Source organism: Acipenser ruthenus, chromosome 1, assembly GCF_902713425.1.
Source record: "Acipenser ruthenus chromosome 1, fAciRut3.2 maternal haplotype, whole genome shotgun sequence".
In the NCBI taxonomy this organism is placed as follows: domain Eukaryota; kingdom Metazoa; phylum Chordata; class Actinopteri; order Acipenseriformes; family Acipenseridae; genus Acipenser; species Acipenser ruthenus.
Genome location: NC_081189.1, coordinates 30,072,385 through 30,091,389, shown reverse-complemented (window position 1 = coordinate 30,091,389; position 19,005 = coordinate 30,072,385). Strand labels below are relative to the sequence as shown.

The following is a 19,005-nucleotide window of genomic DNA, read 5'->3' as shown; positions in this document are numbered from 1 at the left end:
CAGATGTTTGTGACTCAATAAAAAAAAAAAGAATTACATCCAACTGTTTCTCCTTTCATTATACTATTTATAGTGTTTTGAATACAACCATCAGAAAGATGGCTGCGGGGCTTCTAGATATGAGTGTATCTCCGGTCCTTCTAGTGTTAAGAGGGATTCCCTTCATCCAAAACACAGGTGTGGGCCAGAACTCACTATTTTTCATATCACTATGTTTCCAACCTATTCCTTTATCTATATCATCAGTGGGTAAATTCATAGTAACTGAATCTGGACCCAATGAGGATCAGGACACCAAAGTTACATCTGTAACATGCAAAATGATCTAATTTCTTATAGCACAGGAACTATATTCCAAAGCTGCCTGTGACAAAGACCTACAGTATCTGTATTTATATATTCATTATTGAACAAGATTAATTGCATGTGCAATGGCTGCATAAAGGATCAGTCATTCAATGAACAGTGTTGATTGGAAGATGGTGGACAAAAGGGTGATCTTTAACTGCAGATTTTCACAAGTAAGATATATGTTAGCATTTCTTAATTTCTTACTTGAGTTGTATCCTTTTCTTCCTTCAGATTTTTGGCCAACACATCATTTGATGGCCTGAGTGGTCACATCAAACTTCAGGACGATTCAGTGATCACCTCAGACAGCCATTATTTCATTTGGAACCTGCAGCATGACCCTGTAGGAAACCCTATGTGGACGCGTCTGGGAAGCTGGAAGGAAGGGAAAGTTGTCATGGACTATGGGATTTGGCCCAACAAAAAGCTGTTTCAGCAGGGAGGCAATGGTAGACACTCATCCCGTCTTCACCTGAGGGTGGTCACCCTGGTGGAACACCCCTTTGTGTTCACCCGGGAGGTGGATGAAGATGGGCAGTGCCCAGCAGGCCAGCTGTGCCTTGACCCCCTCACCAATGATACAGCTGTGCTTGAGAACTTGTTTGAGAATCTAAAGGGTGTAAATGACACTGTGCCCATAGAGTTCAAGAAATGTTGCTATGGTTACTGCATTGACCTTTTGGAGAAACTAGCTGAGGACATGGGCATTCATTTTGACCTCTACATTGTTGGAGATGGGAAATACGGTGCCTATAAAAATGGCCGCTGGACAGGACTGGTTGGGGACCTCATGAGTGGGGCAGCACACATGGCTGTGACCTCATTCAGTATTAACTCTGCTCGGAGCCAAATAATAGACTTCACTAGTCCTTTTTTTTCTACCAGTTTAGGCATACTTGTAAGGACTAGGGATACAGCAGCACCGATTGGAGCCTTTATGTGGCCTTTGCACTGGAGCATGTGGTTGGGGATATTTGTGTCTTTGCATGTCACTGCCATATTCCTCACCCTTTATGAATGGAAGAGCCCATTTGGCATGACTCCCAATGGTCGTAACAGGAAGAAGGTATTTTCTTTCTCATCTGCCCTCAATGTCTGTTATGCCATCTTGTTTGGCAGAACAGCTGCCATCAAACCACCCAAGTGCTGGACAGGGAGGTTTCTAATGAACCTCTGGGCTATCTTTTGCTTATTTTGCCTATCCACTTACACAGCTAACCTGGCTGCTGTGATGGTGGGGGGGAAAATCTATGAGGAGCTCTCTGGAATACATGACCCTAAGGTAAGAAAGTACAAGTGTGATAATATTTGTAATGCCAAGATGATTTGTCTATGCATGACTGGCCTCTTGTAAACTTGGTGTGTATCTTTTTTGTGGAGTAATTGAAATAGTATGATACATCTTTACAGAGTTATCCTAAAGAAAACCATAAAGAAAACTGTATATCTATAGTTATAGTATTTCTATATGATAGTAACTTCAGATTTGTTAATATTATGTTTACCTTCTTACAAATCTGGGATAAATATAAATGATATAGTGATTATAATTTGTAAAGCCTGCTACCAAATGGTGTGCAAATTGGCCATTGAATGCATCTCAACAATAACCTGGCAGGATCAAACTTTGTGTGTGTGTGTGTGTGTGTACAAGGATACTTTGCATTTGCCCCAGAAGGGATATATTGCAGAGGTTCAGGAGTGAAAGACTGTTTAGTGATTGTGTCCATTCAGCAACGTACATTAGTTTTCCTCAAAATAATAATACTGTATTAAATACAGTACCTGTATAAATCTGTGTATTTTTCTTTAATTGGTTTTAGCATTTATTTGAGTGCAGACATTCTGTTGATGCACCATTTTTAATTGTGTGATTTCACAGTTTCATAACACTTTTATTGTATGGAAAGTAAACTCATCAAACATTGGCAGTTACATTACCAAATAGATGCGTGAAATTGCTGCTGAGTTGAAATAAATCAATTTTCCTTGTAGTATTCTAATTGAAGCCTTGTAAAAGGAGACCATGCTGAAGAATACATTTAATGAGATTTGAAAACTTTTATCAGTTAATCCCATTTGTAATCTTTGGCTACCCAAACATTAGATGCTGAGTTTTCATCTGAGTTTGGAGTAACCAGGTTGTTATTTGTTTGTTTGTTTATTTGTTTGTTTTTAGCTGTTTTTAGTTTACAGTTTGTAATTCGCACAGATTAAAAATAAATGAAAGAAAAGAAAACAATTGGTAATAAAAAATACACAGTAATTACATGGTTATTTGTTTAGTGTAATCTAAAGTGCTACCAAATAAATATTATAAATACTTTGATACACTCCTGTAAATTCCTGATGCTTCACAGAGAAGACACTGAAGTTGCCAAGTGTTATTTGACTAAAAATACTTGATTCACAGAACTTGATTCACAACTTATCTCTGATAGGCTGTGGTAATTCTGGACTCTCAACATTGGTCAAAACTAAAAAAAGAGCCTCTAAGGCAAAAAGTCTACTGCATTATTTCAACCTAGTTCCAAATATTACTGATAGTGTATCTGTTCCAAGACTGTTTCCTAATGCTGTCTGCTAAAGGCAGCACTGCCTTGGAAGCACTTTTTAAATCTATTTTCTATTTCAGCAATTTCAGCTCTGAATCATTTATCTGACCAATAACTTCAAAGTTTTACTGAAGTTTTACTTTTTTGTATTGAATGCAATTTAGGGTTTTCAAGCATCTCAAGACAGGATTAAAATAAGCAGCATTATCACTGGTTACTCCGTTTTTGTGTACTTTAATGAAGGGATAATGGCTTTGCTGTTCGCTTTTTGAGAGAAGGGCTCTAGCTTCCCTGTGAAACGTCTCATCAGTAAGCTTTTTTTTTTAATTGAAGTGACTGATGGTAATAAACATTTGATTTGCCATATTTGACTTAGACAATTCAGGCTTGGAAACAATCTAAACAACCAAATATATTAGATAATAAAAAAAACATAAATGGTTTCTGTCTAGGCTCTGACCAAAAATTGAGCAGCAGAACTATAAAACATACTTCGAATTATAGCCATTTTGAAGACATCAAAGAACGTAAATTAGTCTTCCTTTAAAAAATAAAAAAAGAAAGACAGAAAAGAAAATGGTCTGTTGCCCAAGGCACTGCTTTTTACATTTCATAGGAAAAGTAGAGCAGGGACTAGATTCTTTTAAAAATGTGCACTCCATTGCAAGCATTCCAGTTTCAGTTATATAGACACTGAGATATGCCATTAAAAGCATTCTTCCTGAATATCAATGAAACAGTTTAATTTAGTCCTTCTCTTTGTTTATTATGTTTTCAAAAAGGTGAAATTGATTATACAAAATTTAACTTTTTTAAAATTGAATTTCAACATCTTTTTAATTAGTTAACATACTAGACTACAAACCTGAGGCGCTGTTGTAATAAACCTTTCTGTGCTTCAAATGTTTTCTAAAATTAATGTTTATGGTTGGGGAAGTTTAACAAAACAGGCACCAAGTTTATCTATAGTATTCTGACCTGTGGAAAGTGTTTTATTTTTAAACAAGACATCAGGTTGATGTTTTTCATTTACTAAACATTTTCAACCAGAATAGTAATTTATCTGTAGTTCAGCAACAGGAGAATGCAAACAACTACACAGTAAATAGGCATGGTCATTATTGAAGCTCTGTTATGCAGGGGTGCAAATCTGCCGCTAGATTCTAGCACCTGGGTACCTCATAAAGCACCAACAACATTAAATTCTGCCACCAGTAGATATGTTTATTTATTTTTATTTTATTTTAAAAAAAAAGTTTTATTCCTTAGCAAGCACAAGATGGTGGTAGTTTCTCCTTGGGTCTGAACTACTCACAGGACCCACCCACACTCATCCACATCCACTGGAGAGAAGGTTCATGTCGTGTGGGAAGTTGTGATGGGAGCTTGATCAGGGTGGGGTTTGATCATTTAGCACCAGTATTTAGCGTTATACATAACCAAGGGTGCAAATCGTTTTGAAAATTGGTGATAATTTGCACCCTGGGTTATGTATAATGATCAATTATTTATTAAAGGGTGTATTGAAGGCCAAGCAGGTAAAGACTAAACTGTATGCCTGTGTTCAGTGTATTGTATTAAAAAGTAACAGCACTCTCCCGTTTTCAAGCTTCACCACCCTTCCCAGGGTTTTCGCTTTGGGACTGTCCGGGAAAGCAGTGCAGAGGATTATGTTAAGAAAAGCTTTCCTGAAATGCATGAGTACATGAGAAGATACAACGTGCCAGCTACACCGGATGGAGTGGAACACTTAAAGTGAGTACAATTCTCATTTTTGTAGCAGTTCTAAAAAAAATAAATAAAGACATTCAAGTAAAACTGAAAGCAGCGGTCCAGATAAGCTGCGTACCTGCCATTTTTACACATTAAAAAATCCGTAATACGCGCTAAATTTAAATTGAATGCGTAAAAATGCGCATAGCAATTTTGCTGCACAGCTTGTCTGCCTCCCATAAAACTTCCACGAACAACTACATCTGCCAGAATACAATGGCTTCAGTTAATAGGAAACTGTACACAAGAAAAACCAACCCAACAAACAGTATCCAATCTCTGGCTAGCCCTGTTGTCTTTGCAGCCAATCACAGTAAGAATAAGAAAAATTCGAAGCTACACAGGTTGAAGTATAAACACCCCAGTCCAGCTACAGATCCACCTGGAACCATTGTCAGAGGCAACTGCTAAAAAAGGTGCCTATAATATTAAACAAACTGTTTTATAACTTATTACTGCATTTCCTTATTTTATTTATCTGTATTTACATTGAAGTTTTAACATGTTCAATGAATTTAAGAATTTAATGCTAAAATATAAGTAACGTAATTAATTTGCAGAGTCAGTGTGATACTTCGAAAAACATGCACTGAGCCGATAAAGAACCTTGTAGAACACACGCGTGGTTGTACGATAGTTCAAAGTAACATTGCAGTTATAATGGAAGGCTCCTTTTTAATGCCTACTCCATTACCATTAAAGACAGTACAGTATTACCAGTAAAGACAGTACAGTATTTATCGAGATTACTCATGACTTCATGGTAATGTTGCATTTTACCCCCTGAAAATACATTTTACTCTCTGTGTTAAAATTAGAGGGTAAGTTACTCCCAGATCCAAAACCTTATCTATAGCGCTGACTGAAAGTATTGAAACTTTTGAAATCACATCTGTAACTGAGATGAATTTACCAGTGAGCAGGAGGATGATGGGACATGGGAAGCCATCTTGAGGCAGGGAATGCAATTTAAAAGTTTAAAAAAGTGGTCAAAATGTAAAAAATTAAAACAGTACACACACCTTACGTAAACAGTTGTAGCAACACATGGGAACATGCAACACAATAAAATAAAAAGGTCCTTATGTACCCTTTAAGGCTGCCACATTTAAACGTGTAAATGTATACATTTAGTTTACTAGTAATAAATGTTTAGAAAATCCATCAACTATAAATTAACATTAAGCAGCACACAACTTTGTATAATTTTATCCCTGGTGTGTTTTTGTATTACATTGCAATCATATACTGACTGAATGGCATTGTTGTTCAATATTAAACAAGCTAGCTTATTTTATTTAAAAGACTGTAAATAATTTTTTCTTTACATACTTGCGTGCCAGCAATCGTATATTGTGCTAGCGCTCGTTAAGAAACTACAGTCCACAATGCATCTGATCAGACACAAATGAATGCTCAGAGAGTAAATTGCTTTGCTAGTTTATCATGATGCAGTGTCGACATTTTAAAATACAATGTCGTCTCTAAATGAAAGAGGAGATGGTATTTAGAAAAAAAGTTCAATTGAGAGTTGTTGTGTGTAAGAGGTGTGTGCTTAAGATTGTGCTTTACGTTACTTAGCCATTTTCCTGACCAAGATGAATCACGTCGCAGGAAAATTTATTTTCTAAGCATATTCTTTCTTCTACTGTCTAGACACTCAACTTTTGGGAGCCCTTAACTGACTCTTTTTTTAATTTTGAGATTTATTTATTTATTTATTCATTAACCAAGAATAAACTCACTGAGACCGAAGCCTCATTTGCAATGACTAGTCTTGCATACCATTCACCTCTGGGGCCTCTAATATAGGTCCTAGGGGACAAAAACCAGAGATAACTTGCAAAGCCAAATTAATTGGACAAAACCCTGTGGGTCCTCAGCCAAGATCTGAAAGAACAAGAAACATAATTCTAATAAACAAAACTAATACTTTTAAACTTGCCGTGACTGCTTTTCCTCCCTTAGTACTGTAATCCTAATGTGTACTAATTTCTTTTAGGGATGATCCACAGAAGCTAGATGCCTTTATCATGGACAAAGCGCTTTTGGATTATGAGGTGTCAATAGATGCTGACTGCAAACTACTAACAGTGGGGAAGCCATTTGCTATTGAAGGTATTTTTTTTTAAAGAAATCGAATATATACACTTTGAATTGTGTTCTATTAGGATTTTGTGAATTATTTTCGTTTTTAAAGCAATGAAGTTGCAGTTTCATAATCTTTATTCATTGACTACAGTATGTTGGAATGTATTGCCCATTTATATAAGATAATATATTTAGCTACTTTATTTCTATTAACTGAAGCAAATTTATTGATAAGACTCCTAACAACATCATGGTGATGGGTTTTTAATAATACCAATTTGTCTGAGGGAATTTTAGAGTGAATATTATTTTTACTACACCAGTGCAAGACTACTAGTTCAGTTCTCCACCAGCATGAAATCATAACGTCAGAACATTTTTGAAGAGAAAAACATACGGTTAGGGTTCATGCTTTTAATAATTGGTGCCGTGACTCCAATCTCATAGCTGATCGTTAAAGGCTGGCGAGTGTAATGAGAGTGTATTGGCGCTACAGATTTTGACCCCTGTCACTAAATTTAAGTTAAAACCTTTGGCACAGTGCATAGTGAATAACTGTCACTGGTTCGCGCCAGTTCACGCCCAGCCTAAGCTCTGTTACACGGGTTACAGCTGAGTGCTATGAACCACATCTCCGAGCAGCATTCTGACTATTTGTCTTTTTTGAAATCTAAAAGGCCATTTAAGATTATAGGATGCCAATATTGGTTACCAGATTTTTTTTTTAGTGTATACCATACTACCACATGCTGTACATCCCAGTAAATATAATAGTATTTCACTTTATTTGTGTGACTAGGTCTATATTTCAGCATAATAAAAACATTATTATATTTAGGCCTATATTTCAATACTCAGGACTGTTTGTGTGACAGTTTTTTTTTTTTTTTTTTTTTTTTTACGTTACTGTGTTTTATACAGTCGCAGTGTGACATATAGTAATAGGAACCAAGCTGGGTAGCTAATGCAGGGTTAGCTAATATATAATATATCGTACAGTCCACTATAAGTTAGAAGAAGTTTAATTTAGTCAGGTTTTGGGTGTGTTTCCTTAGCACTGCAGGTATATCAACGACCCCCTGATAATTGCTACAACCTTTCTAAGAAAGAAAAGTTAAACGTTGGACTGTCACGTAAGAAATGTTTATTTCATTTTTAGTTTAAGGTTTTCTTCACTAACTGGACATCTTATCAACCCCTTAGGATATGGAATTGGCCTTCCACAGAATTCTCCGCTAACCTCAAATATTTCAGAGTATATCAGTCAGTTCAAATCTGATGGCTTCATGGACATGCTACATGACAAGTGGTATAAAGTTGTACCATGTGCCAAAAGAAGTTTTGCTGTGACAGAGGTAAGAACTCTTTTATTGTATACATTTTATTGTATATATACAGTATATATATATATATATATATATATATATATATATATATATATATATATATATAGACTGACTATAGTAATTTACAGAGATAGTTTTCTCGTAATCCTACTCTGTGCTTCAAAGTACACAGTGTGTGTGATCATAATTTTATATTATTTTGTAATGTCAATTGGAACCATTACATCACTAGGGGTTTGTCCGAGTCTGAATACAAACAAGTATTCATAATCAGTATGGCCATTTTTTCCCCCCCAAGTACAATTATTACACAAGTAATTTTGCTATGCAGAGAAAAAGTCTAGCAATAGAGAGCCAATCTAGGGGAGGAGGAGGAGGACGGACACAATCTGGAACACAGTGGAGCTAAGCATCATTGTGTGTTGTGTGAGTGCGTCAGGCAGGTGGAATGTTCGGCTCAGAATCAAACTAGTAACTAGTAAACAAATAATACAAAATAAATACATCTTGCAAATTTTCAATCTGGTCTAAAAGGTTTAGACCAAAACATTTTAGACCAGATTAAATCACCACTCCATCACAGACATCCCATATAATTTCATAATAAATGCATGATTGCGCAACAGGAATTGAAATGACACATTAGAATTTCAAAACGATAAAAAGCATTGTTAATCCTTGCCCTTGTCATCAAGATATCATAACTCTTAGAAGATCATGGGATATCCTTACACTGGATTACACTTTAATCTTTTACCTTTATTTTGATGTCAAGAACGTTCTTGTCCGACTTGGGAAACAGGAGTGAGCCTTCTTCAAAGTGCACATGGTATATTTTTGGGGTTCACCCTTTCCACTTTGCAAGGGTTACAAAAATGTAAACATTTTCACATAACACAATCACAGCTTCTGCTTACTGGCAGCATACATTTTTGAGAGTTGCAGGAGAGCTTAGGGAGATGTAGAAACGGTGTGTCACATCTAAAATTATTGATGTAAGTAGAAATATTAGTTTGTTTAGCCAATAGTCATTTTCATGAAACTATGCATCTAAGTGTGTATAATACATTCATTTCCAGCACTGTATTTGGTAACTGCATTTTTTACAGTATCCTGCTTACTCCCTCCTGCAGTACATTATTGAAAAAAAATATATATATTATTCAGTGAGCAAAAAAGGTGTGTCTTTCATATACTGTTTAGGCTATCATGTGCAGCTCCTGATTACTTGCAGAGTGTTGAGAGTTGCAGGGGAGCTGGGATGCATGTAGAAGAGATGTACTGCTTCTAAAATGATTGATTTAGCCCTGCAGATTAATTTATTCAGCTGTATGTTATTATTATTATTTGTTTATTTAGCAGACACCTTTATCCAAGGCGACTTACAGAGACTAGGGTGTGTGAGCTATGCATCAGCTGCAGAGTCACTTACAACTACGTCTTACCCGAAAGACGGAGCACAAGGAGGTTAAGTGACTTGCTCAGGGTCACACAATGATTCAGTGCCTGAGGTGGGATTTGAACTGAGGACCTCCTGGTTACAAGCCCTTTTCTTTAACCACTGGACCACACAGCCTCCTGTCAATTTCGTATCTTACAATGTGCATCTATGTGTGTATAATACATATGTTGTTTGATCACTGCATTATTTACAGTAACTTGCTTAATACCTCCTACTGTACATCATTGAAATGAAATATGATTTTATTCTGCAAGTTTAAAAAAAAATAGACTAGGCTACCACTGCAGCCCCTGTTGGCTTGTAGAATCAATGCAAGAGAGACAATAGGCAATTTGGAGTAAATTGCCCCCCTTTAATTTGACTTTGAAAATTTGATAACAGCGCTATTTGGATTGACATTCTTTTTATTATTTTTGAAGGGATGGAGCCTGTTATGAAGATTCAGGGCATGAAATTATTTAAGACCATCCCCTAAATTTGACCCAAGGAGTATGGGAGTCTCAAATTACCTGGGAAATCCAACCCCAATACTTTAAAAGTTAAAATAAATGACAAAGGTGTATCAATAACAATATACAGTGCCTTGCGAAAGTATTCGGCCCCCTTGAACTTTGCGACCTTTTGCCACATTTCAGGCTTCAAACATAAAGATATGAAACTGTAATTTTTTGTGAAGAATCAACAACAAGTGGGACACAATCATGAAGTGGAACGAAATTTATTGGATATTTCAAACTTTTTTAACAAATAAAAAACTGAAAAATTGGGCGTGCAAAATTATTCAGCCCCCTTAAGTTAATACTTTGTAGCGCCACCTTTTGCTGTGATTACAGCTGTAAGTCGCTTGGGGTATGTCTCTATCAGTTTTGCACATCGAGAGACTGAAATTTTTGCCCATTCCTCCTTGCAAAACAGCTCGAGCTCAGTGAGGTTGGATGGAGAGCATTTGTGAACAGCAGTTTTCAGTTCTTTCCACAGATTCTCGATTGGATTCAGGTCTGGACTTTGACTTGGCCATTCTAACACCTGGATATGTTTATTTGTGAACCATTCCATTGTAGATTTTGCTTTATGTTTTGGATCATTGTCTTGTTGGAAGACAAATCTCCGTCCCAGTCTCAGGTCTTTTGCAGACTCCATCAGGTTTTCTTCCAGAATGGTCCTGTATTTGGCTCCATCCATCTTCCCATCAATTTTAACCATCTTCCCTGTCCCTGCTGAAGAAAAGCAGGCCCAAACCATGATGCTGCCACCACCATGTTTGACAGTGGGGATGGTGTGTTCAGGGTGATGAGCTGTGTTGCTTTTACGCCAAACATAACATTTTGCATTGTTGCCAAAAAGTTCGATTTTGGTTTCATCTGACCAGAGCACCTTCTTCCACATGTTTGGTGTGTCTCCCAGGTGGCTTGTGGCAAACTGTAAACGACACTTTTTATGGATATCTTTAAGAAATGGCTTTCTTCTTGCCACTCTTCCATAAAGGCCAGATTTGTGCAGTATACGACTGATTGTTGTCCTATGGACAGAGTCTCCCACCTCAGCTGTAGATCTCTGCAGTTCATCCAGAGTGATCATGGGCCTCTTGGCTGCATCTCTGATCAGTCTTCTCCTTGTATGAGCTGAAAGTTTAGAGGGACGGCCAGGTCTTGGTAGATTTGCAGTGGTCTGATACTCCTTCCATTTCAATATTATCGCTTGCACAGTGCTCCTTGGGATGTTTAAAGCTTGGGAAATCTTTTTGTATCCAAATCCGGCTTTAAACTTCTCCACAACAGTATCTCGGACCTGCCTGGTGTGTTCCTTGTTCTTCATGATGCTCTCTGCGCTTTAAACTGACCTCTGAGACTATCACAGTGCAGGTGCATTTATACGGAGACTTGATTACACACAGGTGGATTCTATTTATCATCATTAGTCATTTAGGTCAACATTGGATCATTCAGAGATCCTCACTGAACTTCTGGAGAGAGTTTGCTGCACTGAAAGTAAAGGGGCTGAATAATTTTGCACGCCCAATTTTTCAGTTTTTTATTTGTTAAAAAAGTTTGAAATATCCAATAAATTTCGTTCCACTTCATGATTGTGTCCCACTTGTTGTTGATTCTTCACAAAAAATTACAGTTTCATATCTTTATGTTTGAAGCCTGAAATGTGGCAAAAGATCGCAAAGTTCAAGGGGGCCGAATACTTTCGCAAGGCACTGTATAAGAACACTGGTAAAGTAAAGCAGTTTATGTAATACAGAATAGCTAGATGAATAAAGGAGTGATTCAGTTCTGCAGTACACAAAGTTACAGAATGGCATCAATCAAAGAAAATAATCAAAGGGTTAAATCAATGAATGAATCAGAAATCGATTAATTTACCATAGACTGGAGTACTCTAAGATGTTAATGTTATATGAACCTGTCCATAATAAGAACCAGTTTCTCAGTAGTTGGTTGATGATTAGGTCATTTAACAGTGGAGCAAGGAGGAGTGGTGAGCTTGTCAGTGCATCTCTGCATCTTTGCTTTTTCCAACTGGAATCACCAGAAGGAGTCTGTGAGATTGTTATTGTATTCAAGGTCACAGGATAGTGGTTTGAACACAAAGCAACAGGTGCTCTAAGACGGGACAGAAGTGATGAAACTCAAAAAGCAGAGAAAGTTTTCTTGGTTCCAGTCCTGTTTTACCTGTCCACTTTAAGGCTTGACATCAGCGCACTCCACTTTGTTAATGGAGGGTCCTTACTTTTTATACCCCATGGGTGGGGTCTCAAAGGTAACTGTATTGTCCAATAAAGTTACTGGTTTCCATATGATAATTTACACAGCGACTGCAACACTTAATATTCATGACGCTGAACTTTATAGTTGAAAAGAATATCCAAGAAGTTTCTTACAAATCCATTGTTTGTCAAAGCATGATCCCATGTTTTAGATAAAGCGGCTCCAGTTTTCAACACCACCTCTTAAGACAACCAATCACCAAGCACTCATTTGTCCTCGGACTATACACTGTGATTTGTTTACATGTGTGATACATCATTACACACACACACACAAACATTTGTTGCAGAAAATGGTTGCAGGGTAGAATAAGACCAAGGGCAATCTGAAATGTCTTTTAAACAATACTCCCCAAACCGCTAGAATTTTGGGAAAAAAAAGAAAACCGGTAAACACATTGGAATTTATCACAATAAACACAACTGAGGAAATTTATGTAAGTAAATGTTGAACTTTTGGGAAACCGGAGTGTATATGATATATTATATGAGTCTGAACTGGACATCAATTGTTCATTAAAGTAGTGAAAAAAAGCAAAAGTATTCAAATCAATTCAAAACTCTAAAAAGAAAGCAGACAAGCGTTGACAACAGAACTGGCAGAAGGCACAGGTGTCGTTGTCCAAAGCACCTTTGACCATTGTTCCATAGTCCAATTTCTGTGTTCTTGTGCATATTTTAGCCTTTTAGTCTTGTTCCCTTCTTAACAGAGGTATTCTTACTGCAAAACATCCTTTAAGTCCTGATTTCAAGAGTGACCTTCGTACTGTTGATTTGATGGACAACGACACCTGTGCCTTCTGCCAGTTCTGTTATCAATTCAACGCTTGTCTTCTTTCTATTCCTTTAGGATATTTTGTTCAAGTATTGCTCATCCTTGTTGGACAGCTTTTTAGGTCTTCCAGTCCTGGGTTTGTCAATTACAGATGATGTTTCTCTGTACTTGTTGATTATGCTTTGGATGCCACACCTTGAAAATTGAATGATGCGAGCTATTTCACTCAGTGTTTTTCGTTCTTTATGCAAGTCAAGGTTGTTATAATAGTAGAAAACACTAGTGGAGGCTTTGACTAAATCGCTAATGCTCATAATGCATCAGAGTAGAAAAACATGTAAGACTTTTGCACCGGTGTGTGTATATATATATTATTTATTAAAACACAATATAATAAATATTCAAATAAGTCATTGTAATTATAAACTGCAGTTTGCTTTATATTTGAGTTAAAGAATGAAAAAAACTAATTTTGACTGATTGATCTACAGAAGATAAAAAAAACATGAAATATCTTGCCTAGTTGGATGAGATGACAAAAATCACATTTTATATAAAATCACTGTCTATACCTCTGTTTTTGTTTTTGAAAACTACCTAATGGTGTTTTGGTTCTGCAATCTCCCAACGAACCCTGTCTTTTAAATTCAGAAATGTGCGCATGCGCAGTCAATGTGATATCTACTTTTTCTACAGCCTACCAATTTCCTGTGGCACCGGGATTACCCCTAAAAACAAGTTGTGGATGCAATTGAGGTGAATTGTGCCATAAAAAGAACTGTGAACACTGCAACCATTTTTTAAATAAACGCAGCTGTGGCTTTTCCCTCAGTCTATAGGTTGATCAAATCAACCCAAGCTCCAGATCTGCCTTTATACAAGTTTAGCATGTTGAATGTGCACATGCTTACCTATGCTTTACCTTGCTTTCACTACTCTTCGTTTTTACGCTTTGCTAGGCCTTTACTATGGGTAACTTTTAAAAAGGTTGTTAGAATGCCCTTAAGTCGTGTTTCCCTTTGCCATTAGGGTCTATTATCCCAAGACTACCATGCTGGTTGGTTGACAATTGGGCTATGTCCCAATCTCTTATGGGTTCACCTAGTCTGCAGTATTTGCTTGCAGGAAATTATTTTATTATTTGTTTGGTATTGTGCAATGTCGGATGGCTTTGAAATCTTCCACCCTGATCGCCAGCAACTGCATTCCAACTGTAATGGAAACTGTGATTTTTTCCTACTATAGTGTGATTGCACATTAAGAACTTAACAATCTACAAGTCAAGGGTGTTCATGACAATGATGATGCAAACATTTTCTTTTTTTCAGACTTTACAGATGGGAATCAAGCATTTCTTAGGGCTTTTTGTAATGTTGTGCGTTGGAGTTGCATTGTCCCTTCTTACAACATTAGGAGAGCACATTGTCTACAGGCTGGTGATCCCAAGAATTAAAAAAAAATCCAAGTTAACGTATTGGCTTCATACAAGCCAGGTATGTACTTGAAGTAGATTATCCCAATTGTATAAAAGTGTTTAGTAAATAAGTAGGTAACTAAAAAAACATTTAAGGTAGACTCTAAAACAAACATGAATTGACTATATTGTGACCATTGTATTACTTTTAATATTCTGAATATTAGCAAACTACATTGATTTCCCAGTATAGATTACCTCAATTGGTAGTCTTAACAAAAAGAATATGGCACACTATATACACTGTATGTTTGTTTTTTTCTGCAGAGATTACATCGTGCACTAAACTCATCTTTTAATGAGGACAGGTTCCAGCAGAAGGTGACAAAGTTGGAAAAAAGGTAGAGTATTTGTTTTCAGGATGACACTTACTACAGAATCCATCATTTCAGAAGTTGCAGAAAGCACAATTTACAGTTGACTTTTGATAATACATGTGAATCAAAGATTAGAAAAGAAATGTCCAAAGTATCCCAAAAGTGTAACCCAACATTACTACTGTATGTATGTCAATTTGATTCTCATTAGTTATTTAGGAAACATACTTTTGGATTTACTGGAAGTGGTTGCACCCTAATTGAAAGATTAATCTTGAAGGCACAGGTCGTGCTGTTTTAGAGAAACAAACCCCTCATTAACCACAACCACTTTTGACTATGACGGAGCTTAAAGAGCTGTTTTTGCTTGGTTTCTTTGATCACTCCTGGGTAGCTTTCAGGTTTTTTTTTTCATAGTGAAAACCTTGCAGATAGGTCAACAACTGGTCATATACCATTGTCTGGTATAGGTTTTCACAGTGCGAAAATGATGGCTTGGCATGTTTCGTAGGACGCGTGCTCCAGCCGCCGTTTCCTGAGATGGCGGGGGGGGGGGGGGGGGTTGCGAGCGGTAAGCCAAGTATACAGATAATAATTGGGCATACTAAATTGGGGAGAAAACCGGGGTAAAAAATTGGGGACGACTAAATTATTAAAAAAAAAAAAAAAAGGCTGCAAGACAACAATTGGCACCAGCACAACTGGCATCAGCACAAATGTTGCCTAAATTTTGAGCCTGTCTCCAGAAGAAATAACACCAGTCCATTTGATTTGTCCAATTGTATTTCTTGATCTTATTTTAAAGGTGCAATGTCGGAAATAACCAACAAGTTGTGTGGAATACCGCAGGGAACACAAACTGCAACAAAAGGAAGTTTCCGTTTCGGGAAAACAGGCACAATGACTTAGAATTGAAACAATATAAAGACATCCCTCTCCCTCAGGTGAGGAGAGAGATCCCTGCTTCAGCCACCTCAAACGGTAAAACAGACTCCTTGAGCATGGCAAGGAACTCAGTGATTCAGGAGCTGACAGAACTGGAGAAACAGATCCAGCTCATTAAACAAGAGCTCCAGCTGGCCATGAACAGGAAAAATGAACTGGAGGAATGCCAGCGGATAAATAAGATCACAGAATCCTAGATTTGCACATGAATAAGAAATGCACTTTTAAGGAGCTGTCAAAACAAACAATGGTTGAATTCAGCCCAACACAAAGGTCTTCTGTTCTCAAGTTTCTAACACACGTCTTTTTGTTTTAATCACAGACTATTAAAAAACGTAGTGGGTGGTATTGGAAATGCAGCTTTGATGACTATACAGTTGAAAGCTTCAAGCTACGTTTACTCCAGTATGTATGCGTACATTGCAGTACGTAAGTGAATGTCGGCACCACCACCCACAAAAAGGACGCCTGAGGAGCTGAAATTACAGTAACCGTGCCTCCATCATCAACAGAAATGTTTTTAAGTCAATTGTTAAACTTGGATTTAAAGATGTGGTCCAGTTGTTAATCAAGAATTGCTAGGATACTGATGCGCTTGGCTGTCTTTTCATAATGAAAGGCACTGTTGTTGTTTTATTGGGTTGTATGATTCTGACAATACATTTCCAGTTGTAATTGCACCATGATTTCAGAGTCAGTTTTTAAAAAAATTATAATATGGTTTAATTGTTACGATATGGATTTTATCAGGGGTAAATCAGTGCCCAAAATATGCATGCTATTTAAATGTCTGATTAAATGGAGCACAACCCACAGATATCAAAAGCACTTACAATGATGCCTATTTTTATAAACTTGTGTTATTCAGGGGCATGAGTGAGGGCTCCTCCCCCTACTTCCTTCCTTCCAATAACATCTGCTCATCCCCTATTTAAACCCCAAGCCTTGAGTTTGCTCTGTCTTGTGTTTTTTGTATTCCATCATCCTCCTCCATTGCGCTTTTCTCTTCTATTTGGCTGCTCCACCTCTGTAGCTGGGCTCCTCCTCTGCAACAGTCTCCCTCTTGGGTGTAAGTGAAACTCTTCCCAACCTTAGAAGCCCAGCCGCCGCTGGCTTCGTCCTCCACGAGGGAGCTTCTCCGCGACTCAAGGGGGACCCCTGGCCAAATTTATCTATGGCTGTCATCTTCCCATTTCTCTCTGCTAGATCCCCCTTGGGGAAGTATCGGTTGCTTCCCAGCCTTGGAGACAGAACAGTTTGGTCTCACCTCCGTGAGGGCAGCTCTCCAGGAGCCAAGGTGAATCTCCTTACTCTTCTCTAAGTTATAAGTACATATCTTCTATTATCAGTTCACGAGGTCTCTTCCTTCACGCAGCCCTTGATCATGTCCAGTGAATCATGCTAAGACCATACAAAAAGCACTTAAGTAAAATACCATGAGCTGTGAAAAAAAATGACATCTCTAGTGTCTATTGTACTTTTGCAGGAAGCTACGTTAATATTTCAAGCTAAATAAAAATGTCACCATTTTTTTTTCAAAAAGCATACATTGGCTTCAACCCCCTCAGTTGTCAAAAGCCATCTTTACAGGATTGATACCTGCTAAAGACAAATGTTTTGGACATTTGGAAGTTTTAGAAGTGATTTTTAGCCATTAACACTTTTATTTGTGACTTTTTGTGTAACTGTTAGAGGCTTGAAGAAAATTAAAACAACAACAAAAAAAAGATTTCAAAGTCAAACCAGTCTAGCACTGCTTTGTATTGCTAAAGGCATTTTGCAGGCCTGGAGTACAGTATTTTAAATAGCATCAGCAGAGTCACATACTCAGGGGTTGAAATCGAGTACTTCAGTAGTCGCCCCTTTCAAACACAATGTTGTTTTGGGCACATGTTTAGCCCACTTAAGACAGTTTAATGTCATGTTAAGAATGTTTTTAGCAGTCCTTTTTTCCAGGGACCCGTAATATGTAAGTCGATATATAGCAAGCCTCTCCCTTGTTAACATAATGTTGTTTTTGGCTATGTACACTTAAATGTCTACTTTTGAAGGTCATGTTGGTATAATTTAAGATTTTGTTTAATTTGTGACTTCTTTAAATTTATATTGCCATATGCTTCGTCTACCTTTTCTGAAGAAAAGCTGTTCAGTATAATTTGCCCAGCTGTCTGTAACAATGAAAGCAACTAATTTCCTTGTATTGCAAAGTAAATGCCTTGTCCACACAACTTGCTACTGTTATTTTCTTGCTTCACTAAGGTTTGGAAGAAAAGAGCTGCAATGCTCATGCTTAGTATTTTAATCGGTTTTGGCAATGGATTTAAAGATTGATTAAAAGGTCATGTCACTAATCAGTCGTACTGGTAAATTAATTGCAAAACCATTATCTTAATTTTGTTAGGAATACCATGTATTTTGGTAAACCAATAAAGAGAAAAAAAAATAGATGATTCCTTTCCACATTCATGATGTGGTGATGTAGAGAGACCAAATACCATGAGCGTATACTCAGTGCCCTCTAGTGTCCATATAAGCACATTATCATTGACAGCATCAGGCACCTTATGGAGAACCAAATAACAAAACCATCAAATTCGCATCCTATTTATGATGTGTGCAGTATCAACTGTAACATGTCTGAAGCCGAGAACAACTAATCATGTGTGCAGAAACACATTTGGAGCCTCCAATTCATGAATACAATCCTTCCAAGATAATGTCAAAGTGATTTCTTGAAGTTAAGAAAGATAAGTTGCAAGAATCGATCACTGACTAGGGGATTCAATAATTTAATGTAAAAAGGCAATGTATAGGTAGGAAATATCACAGTTATCTTAAGTAATATTGATTTTAAGCATATCGATTACACAACATGTGCATAGGGCATTAGTAAAGAATGCCACTGACATGTTTGTTTCAAAGTGTTTTTTCTTTAATTGCACCTGTTCATTTGACAAAACTGTTCAAACAAATAATCAATATAATGTAAGCCCTCTGAAAGCAACCAGGTAAGTCAGTGTGGTAAGTAGCTTCAAATTACATTTCAACAGGTGTTTTTTTTGTTTTGTTTTTGTTTTACTTTTTACCTTTTACAGAATTATACAGTGCCTTGCGAAAGTATTCGGCCCCCTTGAACTTTGTGA

The 19,005-nt window shown here is 37.1% G+C and overlaps 1 protein-coding gene across 1 annotated transcript in view; it reads left to right on the top strand.

Annotated features, from left to right (window-relative positions):
- The window catches only part of LOC117420523 (glutamate receptor ionotropic, NMDA 3A-like), a 31,362-nt gene extending 13,017 nt beyond the window's left edge, over window positions 1-18,345 (top strand). The window contains exons 3-9 of the mRNA XM_059023427.1: window positions 583-1,633; window positions 4,516-4,661; window positions 6,682-6,797; window positions 7,974-8,125; window positions 14,455-14,619; window positions 14,868-14,941; window positions 15,723-18,345. Coding sequence (XP_058879410.1) covers window positions 583-1,633; window positions 4,516-4,661; window positions 6,682-6,797; window positions 7,974-8,125; window positions 14,455-14,619; window positions 14,868-14,941; window positions 15,723-16,059 — 2,041 coding nt within the window. The 3' untranslated portion in view covers window positions 16,060-18,345. The remainder of the gene's footprint in view (window positions 1-582; window positions 1,634-4,515; window positions 4,662-6,681; window positions 6,798-7,973; window positions 8,126-14,454; window positions 14,620-14,867; window positions 14,942-15,722) is intronic.
- Window positions 18,346-19,005: the final 660 nt, after the last annotated feature.